Here is a 26,036-nt window from a genome sequence, read left to right as displayed (position 1 = left end):
AAAACCTGACTGAAAGGGGTATGAATGTGGTCTTCTCCTTTATCCCACTGAGTGCAAATAATCATAGGTTTGCTGCAGAAATATTAAAATATTTGATTAAGTAGGGCTACCTGATGTTCTGCTGTGAGTATTGATATAATATATATACACTGTATTACTTTTTAAATTTAAACAAAAAACTTAATTCTGAATCAGCTCTGGTCCCATCATCATCAGATAAGTTGTTGTAGACGAATAACTAGGTAGGTATTTGTTTTTATATATTGGCCATACAGTTCATGGAGGTAACACTCTGACAGATGCTCTCTTACTGTGCTGACAGAATCAGATTTTGTCTGGTGACCAGAGCCCAACAGTGGTCAAGCCACCAAGGCTGTGAATGCCACTTAGTTGTTTATTCGCTAAGTCGTGTCCGACCCTTTGGACTCCATGGGCTGTAGTCCTCCAGGTTCCGCTGGGCATGGGATTTCCCAGGCAAGAATACTGGAGTCAGTTGCCATTTCTTTCTCCAGGGGATCTTCCCAACCCAGGGATTGAACTTGTGTCTCTTGTGTCTCCTGCATTGGCAGGTGGATTCTCTACCACTGAACTACCTGGGAAGTCACTTAGGGAGGCCTCTAAAAACCAGCCAGCCAAAAGGCCATCTCTAGATAGGTGGATGGGTCAATAGCACCCATGAAAAATGAGTGATTCTTTTTTCTATTGGTTTTTCTCTAAATCTCAGTTGATCTCTTCCTGGGGGAGAGTGAAGGCCCTTGTGTTACAATTGCTGAACTGTGAAGGTCACATATGCCAGGGGACATGGGAAGATGGATGGGAGGTCAATGCGTCCACAGGCACATTTCAGGGCTACTTATTCATTCATCAAATAATTAATTCCACAAACATTTATGAAGGCCAAGAATAAAATATGGTCCTATTCTTAAATTGCTAACATTTTGGTTTCTGAAGTCAGAATGTCCTGAGTTTAAATCTTGCTTTGTCATGTATTCGCTGTGGGATTTGGGGGAAACCTACATATTGATCTTTATGTGCCTATGTTTCCTTATCTATAAAATGGGGACAAAAATACTATACCTTCCATGGGGATACTGGAAAGATTTATTGCAAGAAAGGATGTAAAGCACTTCATAAAATATAAAAGGCTATGGTAAGCTTAATAAATATAGCTACCACTATAATAACTATTATTGTAATTTTGATTATAGTTAACCAGTTGTAAGTGTCCAAAAATTATCAAGAATCTAGAGAGAGAGAATGTGGAGAAGGAAATGGTAACCCACTCCAGTATTCTTGCCTAGGGAATCCTGTGCATAGAGGGGCCTGGTGGGCTGCAGTCCATAGCGTCGCACAGAGTCGGACATGACTGAAGCGACTTAGCAGCAGCAGCAGAGAGGGAATGACTATCCTTTGCACAGGATAATCTAGGTAGGCTGCAATGAGGAGTAGTCTTGAAGAATGAGCAGAACATCAATAGAGAATGAGGAAAAGGTGATTTTTGGAAAAGGAATGAATTCAGGGTCTTGCATGTTGACTGTGAGATCTTCATAGATAGCTGAAAAAAATTGGTCTGGGTTCACTAGATAGATTTGGGCTGTAATTGGTTTATTAATACTAAACCAATATCACTAAGAATTAAAACCAGAAGAATAGTTTAGATTATGAAGGGAAAAATCTGTAGACTGAGAAGAAGCAGGGGTGGGGAGCATGAAAATTTAAAGCAAGAGTAGAAGGGGAGTCTTTGAAGGCAAAGAAATACAAAGCAACAATATAGGAATAAACATGAGAGACAGCAGGTTAGAGAAGACTGAATTGTTCAGACAGGTGTCAAATGGAATCTACATGCCAGGGAAGGACACAGAAAGTCATTTAACTTTAACCTGAGAAGCAATATAGTGAGATGTACAGTATTTGGGGTCAAGACATACTTGGTTCAAATTTTCCTTCTCATTTTGACTAGGTAGCTAAATGTTAAAAAAGATACTTTTCCTTCGTATTGATCAGACTCCACATCTAGAATATGAAAATAGTAGCATCTACGTTACAAAACTGTTGTGAGTTTGAGATGAACTAATGCATGAAAAGCACTTAGGAAATCGTCTGGATAATGACACACATGTGTACACTTGGGAAAATATAAATTGGTCAATGCAAATTTAATACCAGAGAAAATAACAGAACTCTCATCAAATTACTTTCCATCACTCAGAGGAGCCCTCGGTATTGTATAACAATTCAGGTTGGATTTCTGAACAAACAAATAATGTCAATGTCAGACCAATTTAATTTTCTTTCTTTGAAATTCTTCAAAGACCGTGTAGGTAAGAGGAAAGTAAAAGACTGAATACAGCTGAACTAGCTGGGCTTTCTGTCTGTCTCCATGACATTTCTATCAGTAAACTGAGGAAATTATTTAGAGTGGCATGTCCCCAAAAGAGTGTTTCATAGAAAGTTTTTAAGGGAAAACATAGGATAAAATACATTATTTTGGATGCTCAAATTTTTTAATGAGATAATGTGAATACCTAGGGCTTCCCTGGTGGCTCAGTGGTAAAAAAAAACTTGCCTGCCAAGCATGAGATGTGGGTTTGATCCCTGGGTCAGGAAGATCCCCTGGAGGAGAAAATGGCAACCCCTTCTAGTATTCTTGCCTGGAGAATCCCATGGACAGAGGAGCCTGGTGGGCTACAGTCCATGGGGTTGCAAAGAAGAGCACATGACTGAGTAACTAAGCACACACACACAATGTGAATATCTAAGAGTCAGTAAAATGTACAGAATTTTCCAAAATTTTTGAGCCATGGAATTCTTTTAAAGGTCATAAGACACAGTTTGGCAATCAGAGGTGTAGATAATATAATCTTTTTTGAAATTATGGTTCCCAAAGGTTAATTAAGTTTTCCGCATCTGTATGTAGGGATTAGAATTTCACTCATGAGCTGGACAAGGAGAATCGAGATAATCATGATTAAGCATGAAGTTGGGCAGATTTTCTATCTACTTGGAAGACAAATGAAATTGAAAGGACATTCAAAATAGAATTCTATTAAAAATAGAATGAAGATCAATAGGGAGAAAGAAAGATGTCTTACAGATAAAACATAAGCTTTGTAGAAAAATATGAAATATATTGATACACATAATATGTACATATGGCTTTAAAGAACTAAGAAAGCATAGTGAGTCTTCTAAAAGCACAATGAATAGAAATATTATCATAAGAGTCATTATTTTTGCCTCTGCTGAGTCTATTATAATGAAAAATGATTGGATGGTAGTATTTTAGAGGGCTGGAGCTCTATATTCTTCTCTCCTGGCTCTATAAACTCCATACAAAAATGACCTTGGAGTTGCTCCAGAATTTACAACTTCCAAGCCTAGGATTCCAGCAAGGTCTCAGTTAAAGGATCTTCTGAGTGATAGGCTGAGAGTCTTTGCAGGGAGATCTTAAAATTTCCTGATGTGATGAAGCTCTCCTAGTTTTTATGCTAAGAGTGGGCAGGTACTGATCTTCCTGTTCAAAAATAATCCTGGCTGCTTGAGATTCTGCTAAATCCAGAGATTATCCAATATGAGTGTTATTTCTAGGTTACTGAAGAGTTGGTGTTGAGGAATCAGAGACTGTAACCATTCCATTCTACTTCTTAGGTTCTGTATTCTTGTATTAAAATGCAGCATATCCTAAGTGTTCCTCTTGAGAACTGGTTTGTACCGGCTACAGTCATGTATATGTGTATGTGCATGCATGTGGTGAGTGTGTGCGTGTGTGTAAGAAAAAGCCAACATGACGTGAAAATCACAACGCAGTGCTAGAAGTCCTGTGTCTGGCTTAAACTTCCACACTGACAAAAAAGGACTTCCGGGTACGAGACTTGAAAATCTTATCATATGAGAAATGGAGTGGATGATGCTAACCCAGACAATAAAGGAATCTGGGGTTAATATAGCGTTTTAAGACTTAAAAAGAAAAAGCGGTTGGAAATTAGGACACACTTAATATTGATGTCAAGAAATATGTTTTATAACAATTAAAATTTTCAAATAACTGATACGTCTGCCTTATGAAGAAAATCTTAAAAATAAATTATTTTTGAACACTTATTTTGTGACAGGTGTTATGCCAACCACATCACATGCATTAGCTTATTCACTTCTCTCAAAATCCCTATGAGGTAAAAACTATTATTATCCTCACATTACAGATGGGCAACCAAGTGCTGGAGAGGTTAATACTTTACTTTTTCAAGGTTACACAGCTAGTGAATGCACAAACTAGTATTTGATCCCGGAACCCGTGTACTAAACCACTAAGTTGCTTACTTTCATCCTTGGATACTTGCTAGCAGTCTGATGTGGCAGAGATTTTGTTTAAAGCGGTTCTTTTCATTGCAAGACTGGACCATTGCAAGACTGGACCATTGCAGATTGTCTTAAAATCTTTAAGCTAGCTTCTGCTATTTTGGGAGTCGAAAAATGGAATTGAACCTCCTTGGCCATTGTGTCCATCTGTCATCTTCCTATTTTAACAGAGATGGGGAAAAGTCTAGAGAAGGTCAGTAAAAGCTAAGGGATGGATAGACAATAGAATCCACAAGGCAAACTGAAAGAGGCTGCACTTCTTTGACCTGGGTGAACTGGTCTGCAATAGGCAAAATATTAGGGGTATATAAGTCATTTCCATGGAGACTATAACAAGAAATTCATTACACTGAAAAAGTTTAGCTGACACAGAAGGTATTTCCAGTGAAATATCTTGAAATAAGCAAGACTTTGAAACACAGTTAGGGGTAGGAAAAAACAGGGCTGTGTTATAAAAAAGCCAATGCCTTCAACAGCAGTCTATCCCAGCTGCCTTTCTAGAAGCCTTGACAAGCTGCTCATCCCTGAGGATGAGCCAGAATGCCAGAAAGTGTTTTGAACATTGTTCTCTTCCTTTCTGTCCCACTAAAGAAGACAGAGTATTAAAAAGCAAAGACATCACTTTGCCGACAAGGTCTATTTAGTCAAAGCTATGGTTTTTCCAGTAGTCATGTATGGATGTGAGAGTTGGACTGTAAAGAAGGTAGAGTGCCAAAGAATTGCCAAAGAATTTCAAACTGTGGTGCTGGAGAAGACTCCTGAGAGTCCCTTGGACAGCAAGGAGATCAAACTAGTCAATCCTCAAGCAAATCAACCTTGAATATTCATTGGAAGAACCACTGCTAAAGCTGAAGCTCCAATATTTTTGATGTGAAGAGCCACTCATTGGAAAAGACCCTGATGCCTGGAAAGGTTGAAGGGGGGAGGAGATGGGGATGACAGAGGATGAGATGGTTGGATGGCATCACCAACTCTATGGGCATGAGTTTGAGTAAGCTCCAGGAGTTGGTGATGGACAGGGGAGCTTGACGTGCTGCAGTCCATGGGGTTTCAAAGAGTCGGACATGCCTGAGCGACTGAACTGAACTGAACTGATGGCTCTCAGCATTTGAGGAAACCCCACAGAGTTTCCATTAGTAAAGCCACCTTGAAAAAAAATGCAACATTTCTTCTCAACAGAGCTTTATGTATTAATTTTAGGAGCTAGACTGTCAGGTTTTTTCTTTAACGCAGAAAGAAACTGAATACCCTCACAAAGAGGTGCTTTTTTAACCTTTGAAGGATTTTCTTCTCTGCTTCATAAAAATTTTATCATAATTTTATGCCCCCATTCTTTATGGCTTGTTACTTGGTCCATTACTCTTACACTTAACTTGATAAGGTCCTGGTTCCTATGATATTAGCTTTTAGGTTTCGGTTTCTCACAGGTGCTGCTTTGAAGTGCCTGGTAACCTTGGTAGCCTTAGACAGAGCTGGTGGCTTTTCAGCTTATCCTCCCTCTGCTCACTGTTTTGGTGCTTCTGTTCTCACTTGAATGGATGCATTCTCAACCTCACCCTTTTCTACTTTTAAAAGAGGTCAAACCTTGGGCTTTTGTGGGTGGTTAATTGGTCCATGCATGGAATTGGGCAGTTTATTCTCGAAGTAATCACTTCTCTCCTTGAGTGTGTCAGAACATGTCTTCCTCGGGAGGTTCGTGGATTTCAGAGGAGCACCCACATGAATGGTAACAGGGCATCTCTCATGGTTCCTGTGAACACAGATAATGCCTGCGCTCTTTTCAGATGCACACACACATTCTTTTTCTTATTGTGGTCCCTGCAGCTCTACAGTCATAGTCTTTATCAAAAGGTGGCCTCTCCTAACAGGACACATGCCAGGCATGACCTCAACTGTTGGAATTTGGAAAAAGCCAACCATTTCACTGGAGAAAGTTAGGCTGTAGCTAAATATAGAGAAGGAAGCATCTTTTAGACATCTTTTAAAGCATCTCTTAGGTTGCCCAGTATGGGAAATGGGATTATAAACATGTAGAGAATTTCTGGAAGTTGTTTATGGTTAAAATTAAGCCAGAGTTCAGATTTTTGAATGCCTTTGTTCGTTTAGAACTCACTAATAATTTAGAAATTAATTTGGGGAAGGAAAAAAAAAAGCTGTTTCATCCATTTAGACAAAATTTCTTCTGTGGTTTTACATCATTTCCCAACACACTGATGTCAGTGTTGGAAGACTGAATTTAGCAGATGATCCAAGTGCTGAAATGTGCTTACAAGTGGCAAAATAGGGAGTCAAGTTTCGGCTGCATTTTGAAGAGGAATGAGACTGCTAGAAAAGGAGCGCAAGCACAATTGCAAGTGAAATTGAGAGGAACTCTCAGCTCTTCGTGCAGAGAATACGGTGTTACCAAGCAAAAGTTACTCACAGGTATTTGCAGTGCCTTTGGGGATGGGGAGGTACGAGCCTGGACTCCAAGGTCGGCCCTGATAATTCTTCTTGCATTTCCCACAGTCTGGACCTGTAGTGTTGTGCTCACATTCACAGGTCAATTTGCTGTTGTCATACACACACACAGTGGCATGGAGATTACATTTGCACCTAGGCAGAGGAAAGACAAGAGTTCATTGTTAAGTCAAATTGATCTTGGAGATCACTGAGGCTTTACCCAACTATCTCCTAGAGTTGTGGTTCTCAGAGTTGGCAGTGCTTGAGTGCTACCTAAAGGCTTGCTAAAATGTAGATTTATAGGCCCGACCCTCAGAATCTTTTTAACAAGTGTCTTTGAGGGTGGATGTGGGGGGTTATGATACAGCCTGACCTCATACCACACTTTGCGGAATCCTAATACCAGTCAGTTCAGTGGGGCCTGAGGCTCCCCTAAGACAACTGTACTCAGAAATCAAGGGTTTCCCAAAAGATATGAAAAGTACTGCCACTAATCTGAGGCTTTTCTGTGCTATTATCAAATCTACAACAATACATTTGGGTTTGAAGAACAATGTCACCTTCTGTTTTTCCTTAAACCAGAAGGACAATTCTTTGTTTAAAAAGAAATATAACCACTGAGACAATTTACTATTCAGATTTATTTTATAAATCCCAATAGTTTATAATCAGATGTTTTCATTTGGGGCTATAAAATGACATTCTCAGGCAGAGAGTTTTTCCACCAGGGCCTCTACCCAACCTGAGTAATCCTCAGATTTCCTGTGTACCGTGCTTAGTCGCTCAGTCATGTCCAATTCTTTGGGGCCCCATGGACTGTAGCCTTCTAGGCTCCTCTGTTCATGGGGATTCTTCAGGCAAGAATACTGGAGAGGGTTGCCATGTCCTCCTTCAGGGGATCTTCCTAACCCAGGTATAGGACCCGGGTTTTCAGCACTGCAGGCGGATTCTTTACCATCTGAGCCACCAGGGAAGCCCTCAGATTTCCTACTCATGTAAAATAATCACAAAGGTCTCACATAAATGGGTCAAATGACTCAGGAAAAAAAAAAATAAGTGCTTAGAACACTAGAAAAAGTTATGTGTGGCAGGGGTTTGAGGTCATTAGCCAAAGTCTTCCCTTTGGTGCCGTGAATAAAACTGTGATATATGAGAGGCAACAATGGAATATGCAGTTTTCACAAAAATACATTCCCACATTCAAAGTCTCTGACTATAAAATTGCAAAGTCAGACTTGATATTTGTTGAGGCAGCAGGTTATAAACTATAACATACAAAACACAAGCTGCACCCTCTGGACAAGTTAAACCCAGGTTGACAGAATGTCTATGACCAGAGGTCAGAACAACGTATATGGGAAGAGAAGTGTCCATACAAAGGAAAGAACGTGGACACACAGACCTGGGGAATAAAGAGCCAAGATTTGTCAGGGTTAGGACCTGAAAACACGTGTGTGTGTATGCATCTTTAAACTAGTCTTATCTTTTCCAGGGATGAGGACAAAAATATAAAGTCAAATTTCACAAAGATATTTGGTTCCTTTTTTGGCAGAAGTCATGAATTGGGGAAAGTAACAATACTCTTTCTTAGGCAAGAAAATACGATACTTTAACAACTGCTGTTGGTCTCTATAATGTCTGTACATATGCATGTATGTGTGTCATTAAGTCATGTCTGACTCTTTGGGACCCGATGGGCTTTAGCCCAACAGGCTGCTCTGTCCATGGGACTTCTCAGGTGAGAACACTGGAGTGGGTTGCCATTTCCTCCTCCAGGGGAATCTTCCCAACCCAGGGATCAAACCCATGTCTGGCAGGCAGATTCTTTACCACTGAGCTACCTGGGAAGCCATGATGTCTGTACAGCAATATCTAACCTTCTTTCTTGTGCACTGATGGTCTGTTTGGAATACTGATCCATATTTACGGCAAGGAAGCAAAGGAATAGCTAAGATTATTCCTGAGAGCTGTCAAGCTCCCCTCTAACTAAAAGGTATAGCTCCTAAAGCAATGGCCACCAATGCAAACCTCCCTGGGTAAGACCTAGTCTTGGCTTCCTCAGTATCTACTACAATTCGTAGTACCTGTAACTACACTCTGCCCTCTGTATAGATATAATATATATATTGTATATATTATAATAACCTGAAAGGCTACTATTTAAACGATAGCTATTCAGCATCAGGGGACGACAGAGGATGAGATGGTTGGATGGTATCATGGACTCTATGGACGTGGGTTTGGGTGGACTCTGGGAGTTGGTGATGGACAGGGAGGCCTGGCGTGCTGTGGTTCATGGGGTCGCAAAGAGTCGGACACGACTGAGCGACTGAACTGAACTGAACTGATTCATCATCAACACATAAGTAAAATCTTTAAAATTAACATTCTTCCAATCTTTCAAAAAGAGAAAAGATTCAGTTAAGTGAAATAGACAGTATTTAATTATGAGCTAGGTCTTATAAAAATCTCCTATAGGCAGGGAGTTACTTGTGCTAAGTTGCTTATTAAGTAATCTTTTTGCTTCTCCATTAGCACCTTTATTTATGGCTCTGTTTATAAATATGGAATATGTTAGAAACCTAAGTGATAGAAGCACCAGCTTACATTGATTTAGCACCCTATCTGGTGTTAAAAATTCCAAATGAGGTAATGAACAATGTGACCCCAAAGAATATACTAGTTTCATGTGTGAAGACCAGCAATGCAAGTAGTAATTGTAAACTGGATTATATATCTTGTAGCTGCTAATACTTTTATACTGGTAGTTACTCTCTGAGTCAGAAGCAATTTCTATTCTAAAGACTTTATATTTGCTGAGAAAATACTATTTGAATAACAAAAGGAAGTGAAAGAAGAATAGATGAATATTTAGTCTTATTTTTTTCCAGATTTCTTTCAATTAATGGTTCATCTTCACCTGTCCAAAAACTTGTTAATCATTCAAGGCTTAACCCTAGTCATAACTCTTTCCTGATATCTAGCCCACCCACTGTAGACACCGGATCTTTAAGCTTCTGATTCCCTTAAATGTTTCTGTGTGTTTGCTTGTTGGTTGTTATTTAAGGCTCTTTCTGCTTTTAGAACTTTTATTCATTGCATCTCTCCCATCTTAAGGAAAAAAAAAAAAATCCACCTTGTATTCTAGCCTTTTCTAGCTATGACTTTAGCACTCTCTTTCCTCTTGAGTTTTCTACACTTGCCATCTCATTTTCCTTTTTCCCACTCAATAACTGTTTCCAACCAACCAGAGCCTCTCTTGCCAAGATCACCCATAATCTCTAGGTGAAAATCCAATGTATATTTTTCCTTGCCTTATCTTACCTCTTATGAGGATTTGACTTTGCGGGACCACTCCCTTTTCCCCTGACACTCTCTCTCCACTGGATTCTCATGGTCATTTTCAGAACCCTCTTCTGTTGTTCTCTTTATACACTATTCTTTGGGTTCTGTACCAGCACAGTCAGCCTATGTGACTCTCCTTGGGCACTCTTATCTAGGTTGTCCCTTCAATTTCCTCCGTAGTCCTTAACTACTTTTGATTTATAGGCACTTTAAAGCAGATTTTCATCATTTTTTTCCTAGAGAAAAGTAAACATAGGCAAAATAAACTCAAACATTTGGAAACGTTTTAGGAGAATCAAATCCTCTGTTATCGATAGGAATCCGCAGAACTCTCTCCTTCCATTATCACTAGGTAAAGATTATCTGATTAACATATTGATAAGCCCCTGGTATTGTAATCTCAATCATGCATCTCTCTCTCCTGGGCATGTCAATCTCAGCATATCCAAAATGGAATTATTTGGCTTTGCTTCCCAACATAGGTGAAAGATGAGAGTGAAAAAGCTGGCTTAAACTTCAACATTCAAAAAACTAAGAGCACAGCATGTGGTCCCATCACTTCATGGCAAACAGATGAGGAAAAAATGGAAACAACGACAGACTTTATTTTCTTGTGCTCCAAAATCGCTGTGGATGGTGACTGGAGCTATGAAATGAAAAGACTCTTGCTCCTTGGAAGAAAAGCTATGACAAACCTAGACAGCATATTGAAAAGCTGAGACATTACTTTGCTGACAAAGGTCCATCTAGTCAAAGCTATGGTGTTTCCAGTCGTCATGTACAGATGTGAGAGTTGGATCACACGGAAGGCTGAGCACCGAAGAACTGATGATTTCAAATTGTGGTGCTGGAGAAGACTCTTGAGCGTCCTTTGGATTGCAAGGAGATCAAACCAGTTAATCCTAAAGGTAATCAGTTCTGAATATTCATTGATGCTGAAGCTCCAATACTTTGACCACCTGATGCGAAGAAGTGACTGACTCATTGGAAAAGACTCTGATGGTGGGAAAGATTGAGGGCATGAGGAGTAGGCAGAGGCAGATGATGAGATGGTTGGATGGCATCATCGACCCAATGGACATGAGTCTGAACAAACTCCAGGAGATAGGGAAGGACGGGGAAGCCTGGTGTGCTGCAGTCCACGGGGTCACAAAGAGTCAGACACAACTGAGCGACTGAACCACCACCACCTCCTACTCTTTCCTGTGTGTTTTCAGCCTCAGTGTCTTGCATCACCTCCTATCAGCTGGTGAAGAGCCTCCGCTCTCACTCCTTTCCTGTCACATCTAATCCGTCCTTACTCCATCTCACCCAGTTCTGATATTCCTCCTCTTTTATGATAACTCTCAAAATATACACAGTTCCAGCCATGGTCACTTCCCTGTTGACAGCACCATCATCGTTCATCTGGTTTATCCCAATGGCTTCTAAAGACAACTTACTGCCTCCACTCACACTCCTCTTTCAGCCCAATCTCATCACAATAGTCAAACACTCATTTACACAAAAATATCTGGGTCACTTTGGCTTAGAACCATTGAAAGAGTTTCGTTTATTCTCAGAATAGAGTCCAAGATCTTTAACATGGCCTACCAGTCCCTTTGAAAGCTATCCTGTGTTCCTTCTCTATTCTTATCTGCACCACTTACCAATTCTACAATTAGTTCTTCAAACTTTGCCTTCAGGTAAACTTTTAAGCTGTTCCATCTGGCTAGAACATACCCCTACCTCTTTTACCTGCATAATTTTTACTATTCAGATGTCAACTTGGAAATCTCAATTCTGGACCCTCGGTGGCATTTCAAAAACCATCTGCTGGTTAAAGACTGCTTCTCTGAGCCTTGCTCCTACACACAAGGCAAGGCTAGTCACATGCTGAAGTCCACTCCATCTCTGCTCTAGACTTAGGCTGCATTGTAATTGTTTATCGTTCTGTCACTCTGACTGGAGTTTAAGCTCCTGGGAGCAATAGTATATTTGCCTTATCTATTGCAACAGTCCTAGCATGAGTCAAGTTACTTGGCATGCAATAAGTGTTTACAAAATATCTGACAAATAAACAAATAAACACCAGGTGACTATTCAACAACCAAGCTTTCTGAAGGCAGGAACCTCATGTGCCTGTTCTACTACGATGAATACAGCAACGGACTAAAAATAGAGAATTAATAAGCATTGTACTAAATCAAACCCTCTAAGATGTGTGCTGAAAATTGCCTTCAACACTGGTTTTCACAACTAACCTTATATTGGGCAAAGGAACTTTGTAAAACTGGTGAGAACTTATAAGCTCAATTTAATTTAATCTGAACTCCACATGATTTGGCACATGTCTGAAAGCTAACACAAGACTATCAGGGGGAAAAACTGCCTAAGGACCCATGAGAAGAATTCAACTTAGAGAAGAGAAAAAACGACTTCAAGGAGCATTTGTGTAGCATCATTTTTCTGGAATGGGCATCTTTTAGCTTCAACTCCTTCCTGTAAGGATGGCCACCGTGGTTCAGCTGAAGTCTGGCAGAGCACTACCTGGGTGCTCAGTAAATCTGCTGACTGAGATGAGTTCCTGGGCTGTCCTCCTTCAGTCACTGTGTCAACTGCTGTGCCGGGGCTGAGCTTGTTGAAGTGGACGCTGAGGCATCACGACATTGGCCTATATTTGGAAATGGCTCCCTTTCAGTTTCCACAGCTCAGTTTATTCTCATCATTCCATTCCAATCAGATACTAAACTCCTTTATTTAGAGCCCTTGCTAGAGTGGCTTTTCCTCCAACAGAAAAAAAAAATGCACTTCACAATGCTAGGAGATTGCTCTCAATTCCTGGTGTTATGACCTCCAGCCTTGTGATAGGGTGGAAGGCAGACTTCCACGATATCCACTCGTCTCTGACAGATTCATCATCCATTTCCATGGCCATCCAGCTGCCACGTCTGCCTTCACTTCAGGTGGGGGAGGAAATGTACAAATGGAGACCTAACAGGCTTTGCTAGCATTCAGGTATCTGATGTTCTGGAGAGCTGAGCCTATTCACTGATTCTGTTTACACGTATAGAATGCATACCAGGACACTGCAGATGGAACAAACTGACTTGCTTGTACCTCAAAGATCCGCTTGTGTGTGAGTGACAAACTGCATATACTGTCAAATAAGGGCATTGCAAAGACAGACTTTTAAAAACAAAAAAAAAGTGAGCTCTATTCTGTGATGCAAACTTAATGAAAACCAGTATGTTCTTGCTTTCAATCAGGTCTGCATTTCCTGTATTTTAGTGACCAGCTGTCATGAGTCAATTTAATCTTGCTTATAAAAAGGCTCCAACATTTAGATCTGTGCCACCTGCCAGTAGGTATGAAAAGCTCATAGAGTCTGCCTGTATTTTGTTTTCTTTTTTATAACTTAATATATTTATTCTGGGAAGCATGCTATCCCCCAGAGTTTCCTGTGAGTTAGAGGTCTGCACATATAATCTATTAGAAGTGTTTCAAATAAAGGTACCAAGACAAAGAAGTTTAAAACTGAGGCTCTGTGAAACAAAAAACAAAAATGCTGTTTGGCTACTTTAATGCCACAGGAGGATTCATTCTGAGTAAACGAAGTTTAAGCATCAGGGGCCCCTTCCACAACCTTGAGAGGGACCCTAACAATGTGGCCATGTGGTCACATGCTTATATATTATTTTCACAAATAAGATATCATTAAATTTTTTAATTAATGAAGGTTTTTCCTTAATAAGACCCCTCTCAAAGGGCATAAACTTTTGTCAATACAAGACCTGAATCTGGTTTGCCTGGCTTTGCCTTCGACAAGCACTAGCTACACAAATACTTGTAGAAAATGAGTTAGCACAAATATCAGAGTCAGAGATGTCTTTTTCAGAAGGTGATAAATTATAAAATGCCTCACATACTTTTTCTCCCTCTGCAGCCCCTTGACCTTTCTCTTTTCACTTCAACACATGAATTTTTTATTTCTACTTCAATATATTATTTGAAATAGAAGAGTCTCAGCAAAATGACCTAGAGATTATGAGTTATGACACTTGAATCAGATGGCCTGGGTTCAAATTCTGCCTCTGCCACTTACTTGCTGTGAGGCTTACATGAGTGACTTAACAAAGGAATAAACAGAGCTAACCTTGACTAAATGCGTCCAAGCACCTGACACTGTGCTAAGTACTTTTTGCATATTTCACACATTTCTTCATACAAACTTTAAAATAATCCCATGGAATTGGCACTATTAATAATTATAGACAATGCATTTGAATATTGAGAGATAAGAAATTCAAGTCTCCCAGGTAGTTGGATCTAGAGCAGAAATTTGAACCATGCACAGCTAGCCTCCAGAACTCAGCTCTTAGCAGCCATTAGAGAAGGCATGCAGTCTTTCTAAGTACGGCCAGGCTTCAGCTGCCTCAGGGACAATAAATGAATGTGCTTCAAAGAACAGTTTTGGCAGCTGAATGAGATAACCCATGCATAGTTTTAAGAAAGATATAACAAATGTTAATTTCATTTTTTAAAATTTCTACTGTTACTACTACTACTGGATGAGCTGATTCATTCCATAAGTTTTGGTGGCGATGGTGGTTTAGTTGCTAAGTTGTATCAGACTCTTTGCAACCCCATGGACTGTAGCTTTCCAGGTTCCTCTGTCCCTGGTATTTCCGAGGCAAGAACACTGGAATAGGTTGCCATTCCTTCTCCAGGGGATCTTCCCAAAACAGGAATCAAAAGCGTGTCTCCTGCATTGCAGGCGATTCTTTATCTCTGAGCCACCAGGGAAGCCCTCCATAAGCTTTAATTAATAACATATTTCTCCAGATAACATTGTAAAAGGTCTCATGGATTCAAAAAAAAAAGACAACTCAGAGTCCTGATCTCCAAGAACATGCAACCTGTTGACTAAAGAAGATGAAACATACACAGACTATCGACAGGCCACAAAGACTGAACACTCTAATCACAGCAATATAGGGAAGAAGGGTGGTAACCCTGCGTTGTCTCTACATTGATAAGGAAGTATCTGTACTAAACAAACAGTGGTACAGTACCTATCTTAAAGGCAGGTGGAAAAAAAAAAATCAACACTTACCAAGGCCCACTATACAAATAAAATACATGACTTATGTATGTTATTTCACATTATCCTCATCACTTTCAGGAGTCATAACTATCTGTGATTTCAGATGTAGAAAGCATAGCTGAACAGTAAAGTAACTTTCTCAAAGAAACACACTGCTGGTTAAGTGGTGCCAAGAGTCAATTCCAAAAACTGGGCTCTTTCAAGGATATAACTTTATTCAAAGAAGAACAAAGCAAACTGGTTCAGAGGAGAATTAGACTCAAGGTTCTAAGCAGCAATACTGATACTTATTCTCTAACACTTGCTACTCAAGATATGGTCTGTGGACCAGCAGCTCTGGGATCACCCCGAGGGCTTGTTAAAATCTCAGGTCTCTCCCAGGCTTATGGAATAAGAATCTGGATTTTAGCTAGATCTCTAGGTGATTTATGTGCACAGTAAAAGTTGAAAAGGACTACTGAGCTCACCAGTGTGTCAAAGTCCTGCCAAATAAGAAAACTAAAATAGTGGGGGTGATCCTTATGCACACCTTCTGTCTTCCACCATATTGTTTGGAAATGTCTGGCCTAAATCTGACTAGCACAAAGGTTCTAGCTGTAGTCACAAGCTGAACATAAAAGGGTTATATATTAAATATAAACTTTTATAGGTTAGAAAATGGATGAAGGATCTAATAGATATTTCTCCAAAAAGATACATGCAAATGGCCAGAAAGTACCAGTAAACACATAAAAAATGTACAACATCATTAGTCATTAGAAAAATGCAAATTATATCACAATGAGATACCACTTCACATCCACTAGGATGATGGCAATTTAAAAAGATGGATAGCAGCAGATGTTGGCAATGATGCGGAGAAATTAGAACCCTCATGTATTGCTGGTAGGACTGTAAAATTGTGCAGTCACTTTGAAAACAGTCTGGCAGTTCTTCAAAAAGTAAACGTAAAGTCACCATATCACCCAACAATTCTGTTCCTAGATATTTACCTAAGAGAACTGAAAACATATCCATATAAAAACCTGTACAGAAATGCTCCTAGCAGCATTATTCATAATAGCCCAAAGTGGAAACAACCCAAATGCTTATCAACTGATGAATGAATAAAGATGCAGATAACAATACAGTAGAAAAAACCAAAGTGATAAAGTACTGGAACATGCTACAACATGGATAACCTTGAAAACATTATGCTAAACCAAAGAAGCCAGACACAAAAGGCCATATAGGAAGTTTTCCTTTATGTGAAATACCCAGAAAAGGCAAGGCTGTACAGACCGAAAGCAGACAAGTGATTAGCTGGAGCTGGGGAGAGGACTGAACAGGGAATGACTGCTAAAGAGCAGGGCCCTGAGTGTCATGCTCTGGAATTCGATAGTTGGCTACTCAACTTTTTGAATACACTAACACCCACTAAATCGTGCATTAAACAAATGAAAAAGATTAACTAAGTGAAATAGTGTATTTATCTAAGAGAGATGACAGAAAACAGTGGATAAGAGTTTGGGCTCTGGGGTTAGGTATTCTGGCATTAGCAGGAACCTTTGTTGTTTAGTTGCGAAGTCGTGTCTGACTCTGCGACCCCGTGGGTTATAGCCCACTGGGCTCCTCTGTTCACAGGATTTCCTAGGCAAGAATACTGGAATGGGTTGCCATTTCCTGCTCCAGCACAAAGTCTTAAGCTCATTTTACTCCTCTATACATTGAGGTTAGTAAAATACCTATCTTAGTGGTTGCTAGGAGGATTGAATGATACACTGTGATGAGCCAGAAACTGCTCATTGATCTTTCTTTTTCCACACCAGAACAGTTTTATCTAGGCATATGGTCACAGACATTAAGACTACATTTCCCAGCATTTTCTTTAGCTAAGAGTGGCCAGCCAATGGCACACTATAGGAATGGTGTCTATGATACTCCTGTTGTGTCTGCACCCCACTCCCATTTCTCATTTAGTTCCTGGAACAGGTACAAGATATTAAGCCATCTCAGATCTCATCAACTTTGGTAGTGGACTAGGTCTCTCAAACAACATCCCCTGCAGTCAGAGGAATGTGAATCAAGGTGGGTATGTAGAACAGAGCCACCATCCCAGCTCTGGGGCATCTACCTTCCAACTGCAGGGAGAGAGAAATAAACTTCTGCTTTGTTTAAGGCACTACTTGAGAATCTTACACACAATTTTAAACTATATCTGAAAACAGCAACTCATATGCAATAAGCACTTACTAAATATAAGCTACTACTATTATTACATGTATTTTTAATCACAATCTTATCTCAAATGCTAGATCTTCAAATATCAAATGGGGCTGGTCTGACCCTAATCCCACTATGAAAGAGAGGGCTCCAAACTTTCCAGCATTCAACTACCTATTCCTCCACAAATAAAATCTAGTGTTTGATGCTACTTATCACTGGTAAGCAAAAACGTTTTCAGAAGATGTGTTTTTATGAGCTACACGATAGTCAGAGTTCCACATGAAGCAGAAATCTGCTTGCATGAGTGCTAAGTTGCCTCAGTTGTGTCCAACTGTCTGGGGTCCCATGGACTGTAGCCCACCAGACTCTGTCCATGGGATTTTCCAGGCAAGAATGCTGGAATTGGGTGCAATTTCCTTCTTCAGGGGATCTCCCCAACCCAGGGATTGAACCTGCCTCTCCTGCAGCTCCTACACTGCAGGCAGATTCTTTACCACTGAGCCACTGGAGAAGCCCAACAGGTTTATAATTTTTTGAAAGCAGCGACACACTAACAGACTAACAAAGAGGCTGAATATTCAACTTGTGTTTGGCTTCCTGTATTACATGAAAAACACAGATGAAAGGAGGGGTGTTAGGACCCTGGGAAGCCACCTGCAAATCCAGAGGGCAGGTTTCCATATGGCTCTTAAGCTCATTCTTTTCACAATACTGTATACTGAATTCCTAGTATGGCCCTCCATCGATGAGACCTCCACTTCCTAACTTTTGTTCTTGGAAGAATTAATTATTTTTGCAAACTGATTTTTGAAGCAGAGAAATGTACTGTCATACAGTTTTCTCTGGGAGTGTACAATAAAAACTGAGATACCGATCAGGTTTTCATTAACTCTGGTATCTTAATGATTTGGTCCAAAAATTGATGAAACAAGAACTGGAAAACCTTCTTATGGCATTTTTAATACCCTCTAAAAAATCCATTTAAACCTTACTTGATACCCTAAACTTATCCATAGTGAAGATCAGATTACATGATTCACTTAAATGCTGTTTCTTTTAGATAGTATTAAAAATAGCCCACTTCTATTTCTAAAGCTTGCGAGGGAGACTAGAGTACCATGACTATAAAATGAAAGTAAGTGCTTATAAACTTGAGATAATACATTGTCTGAGCTTGGAATGGGTATATGATGATGCTCTGTGACCTGTTAACTACACCCAAGAGAAATCTGGTTAGACAAGATGTGCTGAAGGATAAAAGACATAACAAGATAATCATTACAATCCAGACTGCCACTCTCCTCTGCACAACCAATCAATCTGAAGACTGGCAGGTAGAGAGCTAGTTAAACTAAAACTCAACTAATCCAAGACCAATTAGCAATTATAGATGATCTTAGATGCTTAATATGTACATAGTCAACCATTCTAATTCTTTTTAGGAAAAAAAAATATCTAGGGGTCTCCAATCCCAGAAATATAAATAACCAATGTTCAGAGAACCAGATTTTATAAGACAGACAGGGAAACATGGTATTAAGAGCTTGGACTCTGGATGCTAAGGGCCTGGGTTCTAGTCCTAGCTGTAGTCCCCAACTGAGTGTCAGTTTCCACATCTATAATATGGACCAGTATTAGTAACTACAAGATTTTTACGACTATTAAATGAAACAGCTCATGTTAAGTGTATATCACAGATTGTAGTAGATAGTAAATATTCAATACATGTTGGCTATTATTATAGCTATTTTTATAGGCAGGTATGGCAAATTCATAGCTATCTAAAAGTTCTTTGCATTCCCTTCCTCTATAAAACATGTGAGAAAACTAACATATGTATTTTGCAGGCTGCTCTTCCTCTGAAGTTGGCCAAATTATGTAGTTCTGACCAATAATACGTGTCTAGATATTATTATGTAGGGTGTTCAGGAAAACTTTTTAAAAAGGACAGCTTGAATGGAATCATTCCTTTGGCTTTTTGATCCTTTTTCTTTGCCCCTTCCTCCTATTGTTTGTCTAGGGTAAAGAGTGAAAAACTAGAGGGACTTAAAGCTTTGCAATCCTAAGAATGGAAGTTCTGTTTAAGGACAGGCATGCAGGAGGCTAGGAGGAAATCAAGGCCTCATGATGTCCTCACACACTGTGTGTGTCCCCAGCCACCAACCTGCCCATGTCCTCCTGTGCACAGAAAATATGCCACTCCTTGTTTAAAAGACAGCCTCTTTATTTTGGGAAACTGAATATACTCCTGATCTAAAAACCAATTCTAAATATTTTTGATGTATTCAAGTTGTGTTCACCCATTCTGTGGTTTATAGTAACCAGTTACATTAGATTTCTTCTTTCTTTATAGAACCACATAAGTGAATTTTTTTTCATCTATCTTTTAAATTCCAATTTGACCTGAATTGTGTGCATGCCGAGTTTTTCCATTGTGTCTGACTCTTTGCGACCCCATAGTCTGTAGCCGGCCGGGCTCCTCTGTCCATAGGATTCTCCAGGCAAGAATAACGGAGCGGATCGCCATGGCCTCTCCAGGGGATCGTCCCGACTCAAGGGTCAAAATCGCATCTCTTATGTCTCCTGCATTGGCAGGTGGATTCTTTACCACTAGTACCACCTGGGAAGTCCCTGATGTGAGCTATACTATGATAATGTGTTACATATTTCCTTGCATTAAAAAAATATAATTCTCCTCTTTCTCTTGGATTAATTGGGACAAAAGAAAAGTAGGACAGGAAAAATCTTAAGTTCTGTGCTCTGCAAAGCCAGAGTTCAGTAAGGTTCTTCTGTAGAGCTGTAAGCCATCTGACACTGCAGGATTCCTTCATCAGGTTGGATTGTCAGGTAAGATTTTCAGATCTCTGAAACGTGTATACTTATCCACTTACAAAGGTCTTATTTCTTCAAATGGTTACATTAGAGTCTGATTAAAAATGATCAGACTGAATAAATAGCTTTATAACTAGAAATAAAAGTCAAATCTGTGCAAAAGAATACACTATAGCAACTGTACTCTATACTTTTAACTACAAAATTTGAGAGAAAATTGAATTAGATTCCCATGGATGGTATGGAAAATTGGGGGAAATAGCTTTCTTCTAATTCTCCTTTTTCGGAGAAATAAAATAATATCCAATAGAGAAGAATGCACCTAGCAAAGCCTTCAGTTTTTTCCCCTTATTTGGTGGCCTACTTTTGTTAACAAGCCTTGGAAAAGTTGAAGTTTAAAGACCAAAATGACAAAATGTGGAGGGGTGGGGTAGAAAGAAACCTTCCCACTAAAAGAGCATGATATTACCTGCTATGACTGTTAAAAGCAGAGAAACAAAGAATGCTAAGAACAGAAATGCAGCACAGCAATAGTTCTGAAGAGAGCCAACAGATAGGATATGGTCAGGCGAAAGTGACTAGACAGTATCCATACTGTCATGATGACAGTCAGTGTTTCCATCAATATAGTTAAATCTTCAGAGATAGGGTCTATACCAAATGTATGAGACTATTTTAATGAGAAATGAGATTTAAAGTAATTTAATATGGATCATCAATAAAGCAAGAGAGTTCCAGAAAAACACTATTTCTGCTTTATTGACTATGCCAAAGCCTTTGACTGTGTGGATCACAATAAAGTGTGGAAAATTCTGAAAGAGATGGGAATACCAGACCACCTGACCTGCCTCTTGAGAAACCTATATGCAACTCAGGAAGCAACAGTTAGAACTGGACATGGAACAACAGACTGGCTCCAAATAGGAAAAGTAGTACGTAAAGGCTGTATATTGTCACCCTGCTTATTTAACTTATATGCAGAGTACATCATGAGAAATGCTGGGCTGGAAGAAGCACAAGCTGGAATCAAGATTGCTGGGAGAAATAGCAATAATCTCAGATATGCAGATGACGCCACCCTTACGGCAGAAAGTGAAGAGGAACTAAAAAGCCTCTTGATGAAAGTGAAAGAGGAGAGTGAAAAAGTTGGCTTAAAGCTCAACATTCAGAAAACGAAGATCATGGCATCTGGTCCCATCACTTCAGAGGAAGTAGATGGGGAAACAGTGGAAACAGTGTCAGACTTTATTTTTCTGGGCTCCAAAATCACTGCAGATGGTGACAGCAGCCATGAAATGAAAAGATGCTTACTCCTTGGAAGGAAAGTTATGACCAACCTAGATAGCATATTCAAAAGCAGAGACATTACTTTCCCAACAAAGGTGCATCTAGTCAAGTCTACGGTTTTTCCAGTGGTCATGTATGGATGTGAGAGTTGGACTGTAAAGAAAGCTGAGCACTGAAGAACTGATGCTTTTGAATTGCCGTGTTGGAGAAGACTCTTGAGAGTCCCTTGGACTGCAAGGAGATCCAACCAGTCCATCCTAAAGGAGATCAGTCCTGGGTGTTCATTGGAAGGATTGATGTTGAAGCTGAAACTCCAATACTTTGGCCACCTCATGCGAAGGGCTGACTCATTGGAAAAGACCCTGATGCTGGGAGGGATTGGGGGCAGGAGGAGAAGGGGACGACAGAGGATGAGATGGTTGGATGCCATCACTGGTCAATGGACATGGGTTTGGGTGGACTCTGGGAGTTGGTGACGGACAGGGAGGCCTGGCGTGCTGCGGTTCATGGGGTCGTAAAGAGTCGGACATGACTGAACAACTGAACTGAACTGAACTGACTGTCATCATCAATCATTGTGAAATATTTACTAAACCGTTACAATATATAAGACTCTGTGGTGAAGATTATATTATTTATGAGTATTGAAACATTAAAACAAGCAAAAAAGTAAAGCTTTGAATTGAACAATATCCACAGAAAGAGGGGACCTATTGTCTTAACTACCACACAGTCACTAGGCCTTTTAATTCTTGTTTTATATTTAACAGAAGGATGAGAAAAAGCACTGGTGCACCATGAGGTACTACAGTGTGGAGGAGAGGGAGCAGGCTTGTGGACTTCATGAGGGTAGGGCTAAATCCCAGTTCCTGAACAGAACTTTCAAGGTGCCTGGTGTAGAGCAGGCTCTTCAAAATATTTGTTGGAAGAACCATCCAATCCCATACCCTCATTGTGGAAATGTGGAAACACAGGATCAGAAAAAATAATAACAATAACAAATAAGCTGGTATTTTTTTAGCTTACTCGTGTTTAAATGTACATTCAAAAGATGCATTTTCTTAATGGGGCTTTATTTTCATTTACATAGCAAGTTTGACAGAGAGCAGCAGGTCTTGCTCTCTCTCATTTTACAGATAAAGATAAAACTCATATGGAGATTGCTTACATGTAGGATATAAACTTGTTTTAATATGGGAATATAATTGTTTAGATTTTTTCCCTGCCTGCCTCTCCCTGAATCACATTAGAACACTTTAAACAAAGTAAGCCAATATTTTTTCAAGTACTTAAACACTGAGCGCTTTTTACCCTGATTTTAGTTGCTAAAGACTTCAGCTCTTCTTTGAATAAGTTATCAAAATCATTTGATACGAAGGAAAAGAGGAGAGAGGATTTTCGGTGAGAAAAAAGTGTGTAGTAAAAGCACCACCACGCCCTGCAGACAGTTCCCCAACAGCCAGACCAGCTCCTGGTCTCTCGCCCCAGTGTGTGTGGTACGTGGCCAGCAAGTTGAACAAGCTCGAGGCGAATCACCTTCTCAGGAGCATCCTTCAGCCAGTGCTTCCTTGCTGGCTCAGCTGGTAAAGAATCCGCCTGCAATGTATGAGACCTGGGTTTGATCCCTGGGTTGGGAAGATCCCTGGAGAAGGGAAAGGCTACCCACTCCAGTATTCTGGCCTGGAGGATTCCATGGACTGTATACAGTCCATGAGGTCGCAAAGAGCTGGATGACTGAGCAACTTTCACTTTCACTTTCTTCAGCCAATGAGGGCTGGATGCTTGAGGGTAAAGTAAATGCTCCAGTTTCCTTGCCTCTCAAGGAGAAAGACTGAAAACATCAACTTTATTGACTTTCCTTTCTGCTCTATTTATTTCTTATTCCCTCTCGCAGTTTTCTGGAATTATTTCCCAAATGTACTCTACTGTGATGTGCTAAGTCACATCCATCGTCCAGCTCTTAGTGACCTGATAGACTGTAGCCCGCCAGGCTCCTCAGTCCCCGGGATTCTCTAGGCAAGAATACTGGAGTGGGTTGCCATTCCCTCCTCCAGGGGATCTTCCAGATGCAGGGATCAAACCCGGATCTCTTATGTCTCCTGCATTGGCAGGCAGGTTCTTTACCACTAGCTCCAACTGGGAAGCCCTACCCCCAAATATACTATTTTCATCCAAATCCGTGTCTCAGGGGGAACTCAGAACTAGAAAGACAGAGGGAAGGATCCAGGGAAGAGTTTCTAGACTGCAAGATGGACCACAGGAAGGGACACCATTATACGGTTAGGTCAAAGCCCTCAGCGATTAATCACATGCAACCTCAGCAATTAATCACGTGCTTCCCAGGAATAAGGAGCTCCGTACAGCCATTCTCTATCTTCAGTCTGTAGTCAGCACACAGAAATGATGGAGTTTTGTTCTTCACATAACAGGACTTCACTGATTGACTGCCTTTCCCTAGGGTTCCTGAAATTCTCCTGGGATCCTGTACCTCCTGAGGCTAACTGAACAAACTTGAGGATTCTCCAGAAACCAGATGTCAGTTAGTGAAATATCCTCATTATATAAGTGTATTAGGATCTAAACTTGTATCCAGGTCTTCTGTCTCTCAAGTACAAAATGCCTCAATTTGGACTCTGGCTCAACTACTTGCTTGCAGTGTGACCTTGGGCAGGTTACATACTTTTATATGCCTCAATTTCCTCATCTGTAAAACTGGATAATAACAGTACTTAATTCATAAGGTTGCTATGAAGAATGTGCTCAGTCACTCAGTTGTGTCCAACTCTGCGTGACCCCATCACAAGGCTCCTCTTTCCATGGAATTTTCCAGGCAAGAATACTGTAAATGGTTTGCCATTTCCTCCTCCAGGGATCTTCCTGACCCAGGGATCGAACTCCTGTCTCCTGCATCTCCCGCACTGCAGGCAGATTCTTTACTGCTGAGCCATCAGGGAAGACTCCCTATGAAAAACAATATATTATTATATTCTAAGCATTTAAAAACAGTGCCTGGCACCTAGTAAATGTTTATTAGCCTCATCATTATCCCCACCACTATCATCATTTTTGTTGTTGTCCTTTCGGTTGTGAAAAGGACATCAGAGCTAAAAGGGCATCAGAGAAAGCTCAGTCTTCCTCTGCCTTCTAGAGCTCTGTTTAACACCAGTCATAAATTATCACACAAAGGGTTTCTGGGTACCCCTGGCTGACAAAAAGGCTAAGCTTCTACCAGTAACACAAGTTTTTCTTTTTTTTCCTCTCTTACAAATTACATAGTTTGGATACAATTTTAAACTTTAAGGTGTTTGAACCAAACCTGAAAAATGCTGCGGATCCCTAAAGAACACCACTGAAGGCAGACAATGAGGATATGTCATCTGAAACTGAGGTGGAAGGTTCTGGAAGACTTATAGGCCCACGCTCCTTAGACTCCATAGAAATGGTCTTAGAAATGAAGTGACCTGTGCTTTTTCTAATAAAAGCCACATGATGGTGACAATAACTGCCAGAAAGTAGTCTTGGGCCTTGAGGTTTCCCTTCATTTGAGGGTCCGCCCGAAGTGTAGGACTGCAACAAAAGCATATCAAAATTGCCTCTCCTGCAGGACTGGAAATATCAAATGCAGAGTGTGGTGCAGCCTTTCAATCCACAGGGTAGCAAAGTAAAGGTCAATTACCTCACTTAGAGGAATGAAAGGCATGTAGTAAAAGTCAAATAGATATGCCATTAGATAATATATTTCAAGCATGAAAATGAGGGCTTTCTATTGCAGGGTTATATTTAATGCACTGGTAAACACAAGAGCTTTATGACAAAGAGTAAGCTAGGAAGCTGACAGTGAATCTGCCCGACAGCATGCCCTCTGCTTGATGGAGGTATCTGTGTGGGGCCATGCGGTCACCATTGATTGGTGTCAGGACCCTACTGGGAAGCAAGCAGGCTGACCCCACAACCCGCCAGACAGCGCCAGGTGGTACAGGTGCTTCTGTGGTGGCTCTAGGGATTTAAGACTGTCAAGATACTCTCAGTGGTGCCAGAATAGCCTCTCTGTCTCTAGACTGTTCTGATCTGTGAACCTTGGGCTTGTCTCCTTCCCCCGCATTCTACTTGTGATCCTGACATTGGCAGGGCACCCAGTTCTGCTCTCTTCATTGATGCCTTCCTTTAAAACCTTATTCTCGATTTCTGAGGCTGTGGCTCTTTCTTCCAAGGCTGTTCCTCCGCTCTATGTACCTCAGATTCTAATCTTCACTTTTCAGTAGGATTGTTGTGGATCCATCCTAGTTCCTGTATTTGTTGGTGATTAGACTTGGTGCTCCTGTGTGTGAGTGCTAAGTCACCTTCAGTCGTGTCCGATTCTTTGTAACCCTATGGACTGTACGCCACCAGGCTCCTCTGTCCATGGGATTCTCCAGGCAAGAATACTGGAGTGGGTAGAAGGGCCCTCCTTTAGGGGATCTTCCCAACCCAAGAATCGAAC

The 26,036-nt window shown here is 40.4% G+C and overlaps 1 protein-coding gene across 2 annotated transcripts in view; it reads right to left on the bottom strand.

The window, feature by feature from the left end:
* Nucleotides 1-26,036, bottom strand: part of NTNG1 (netrin G1) — a 369,085-nt gene that overhangs the window by 85,544 nt on the left and 257,505 nt on the right. For both annotated transcript variants that reach the window (XM_013962581.2, XM_018045837.1), the window contains exon 4: nt 6,782-6,954. In XM_013962581.2, coding sequence (XP_013818035.2) covers nt 6,782-6,954 — 173 coding nt within the window. The remainder of the gene's footprint in view (nt 1-6,781; nt 6,955-26,036) is intronic.

This window comes from Capra hircus, chromosome 3, assembly GCF_001704415.2.
Source record: "Capra hircus breed San Clemente chromosome 3, ASM170441v1, whole genome shotgun sequence".
In the NCBI taxonomy this organism is placed as follows: Eukaryota; Metazoa; Chordata; class Mammalia; order Artiodactyla; family Bovidae; genus Capra; species Capra hircus.
The sequence above is the reverse complement of the archived record's forward strand: the minus strand, read 5'-3'. Positions and strand labels throughout refer to the sequence as shown.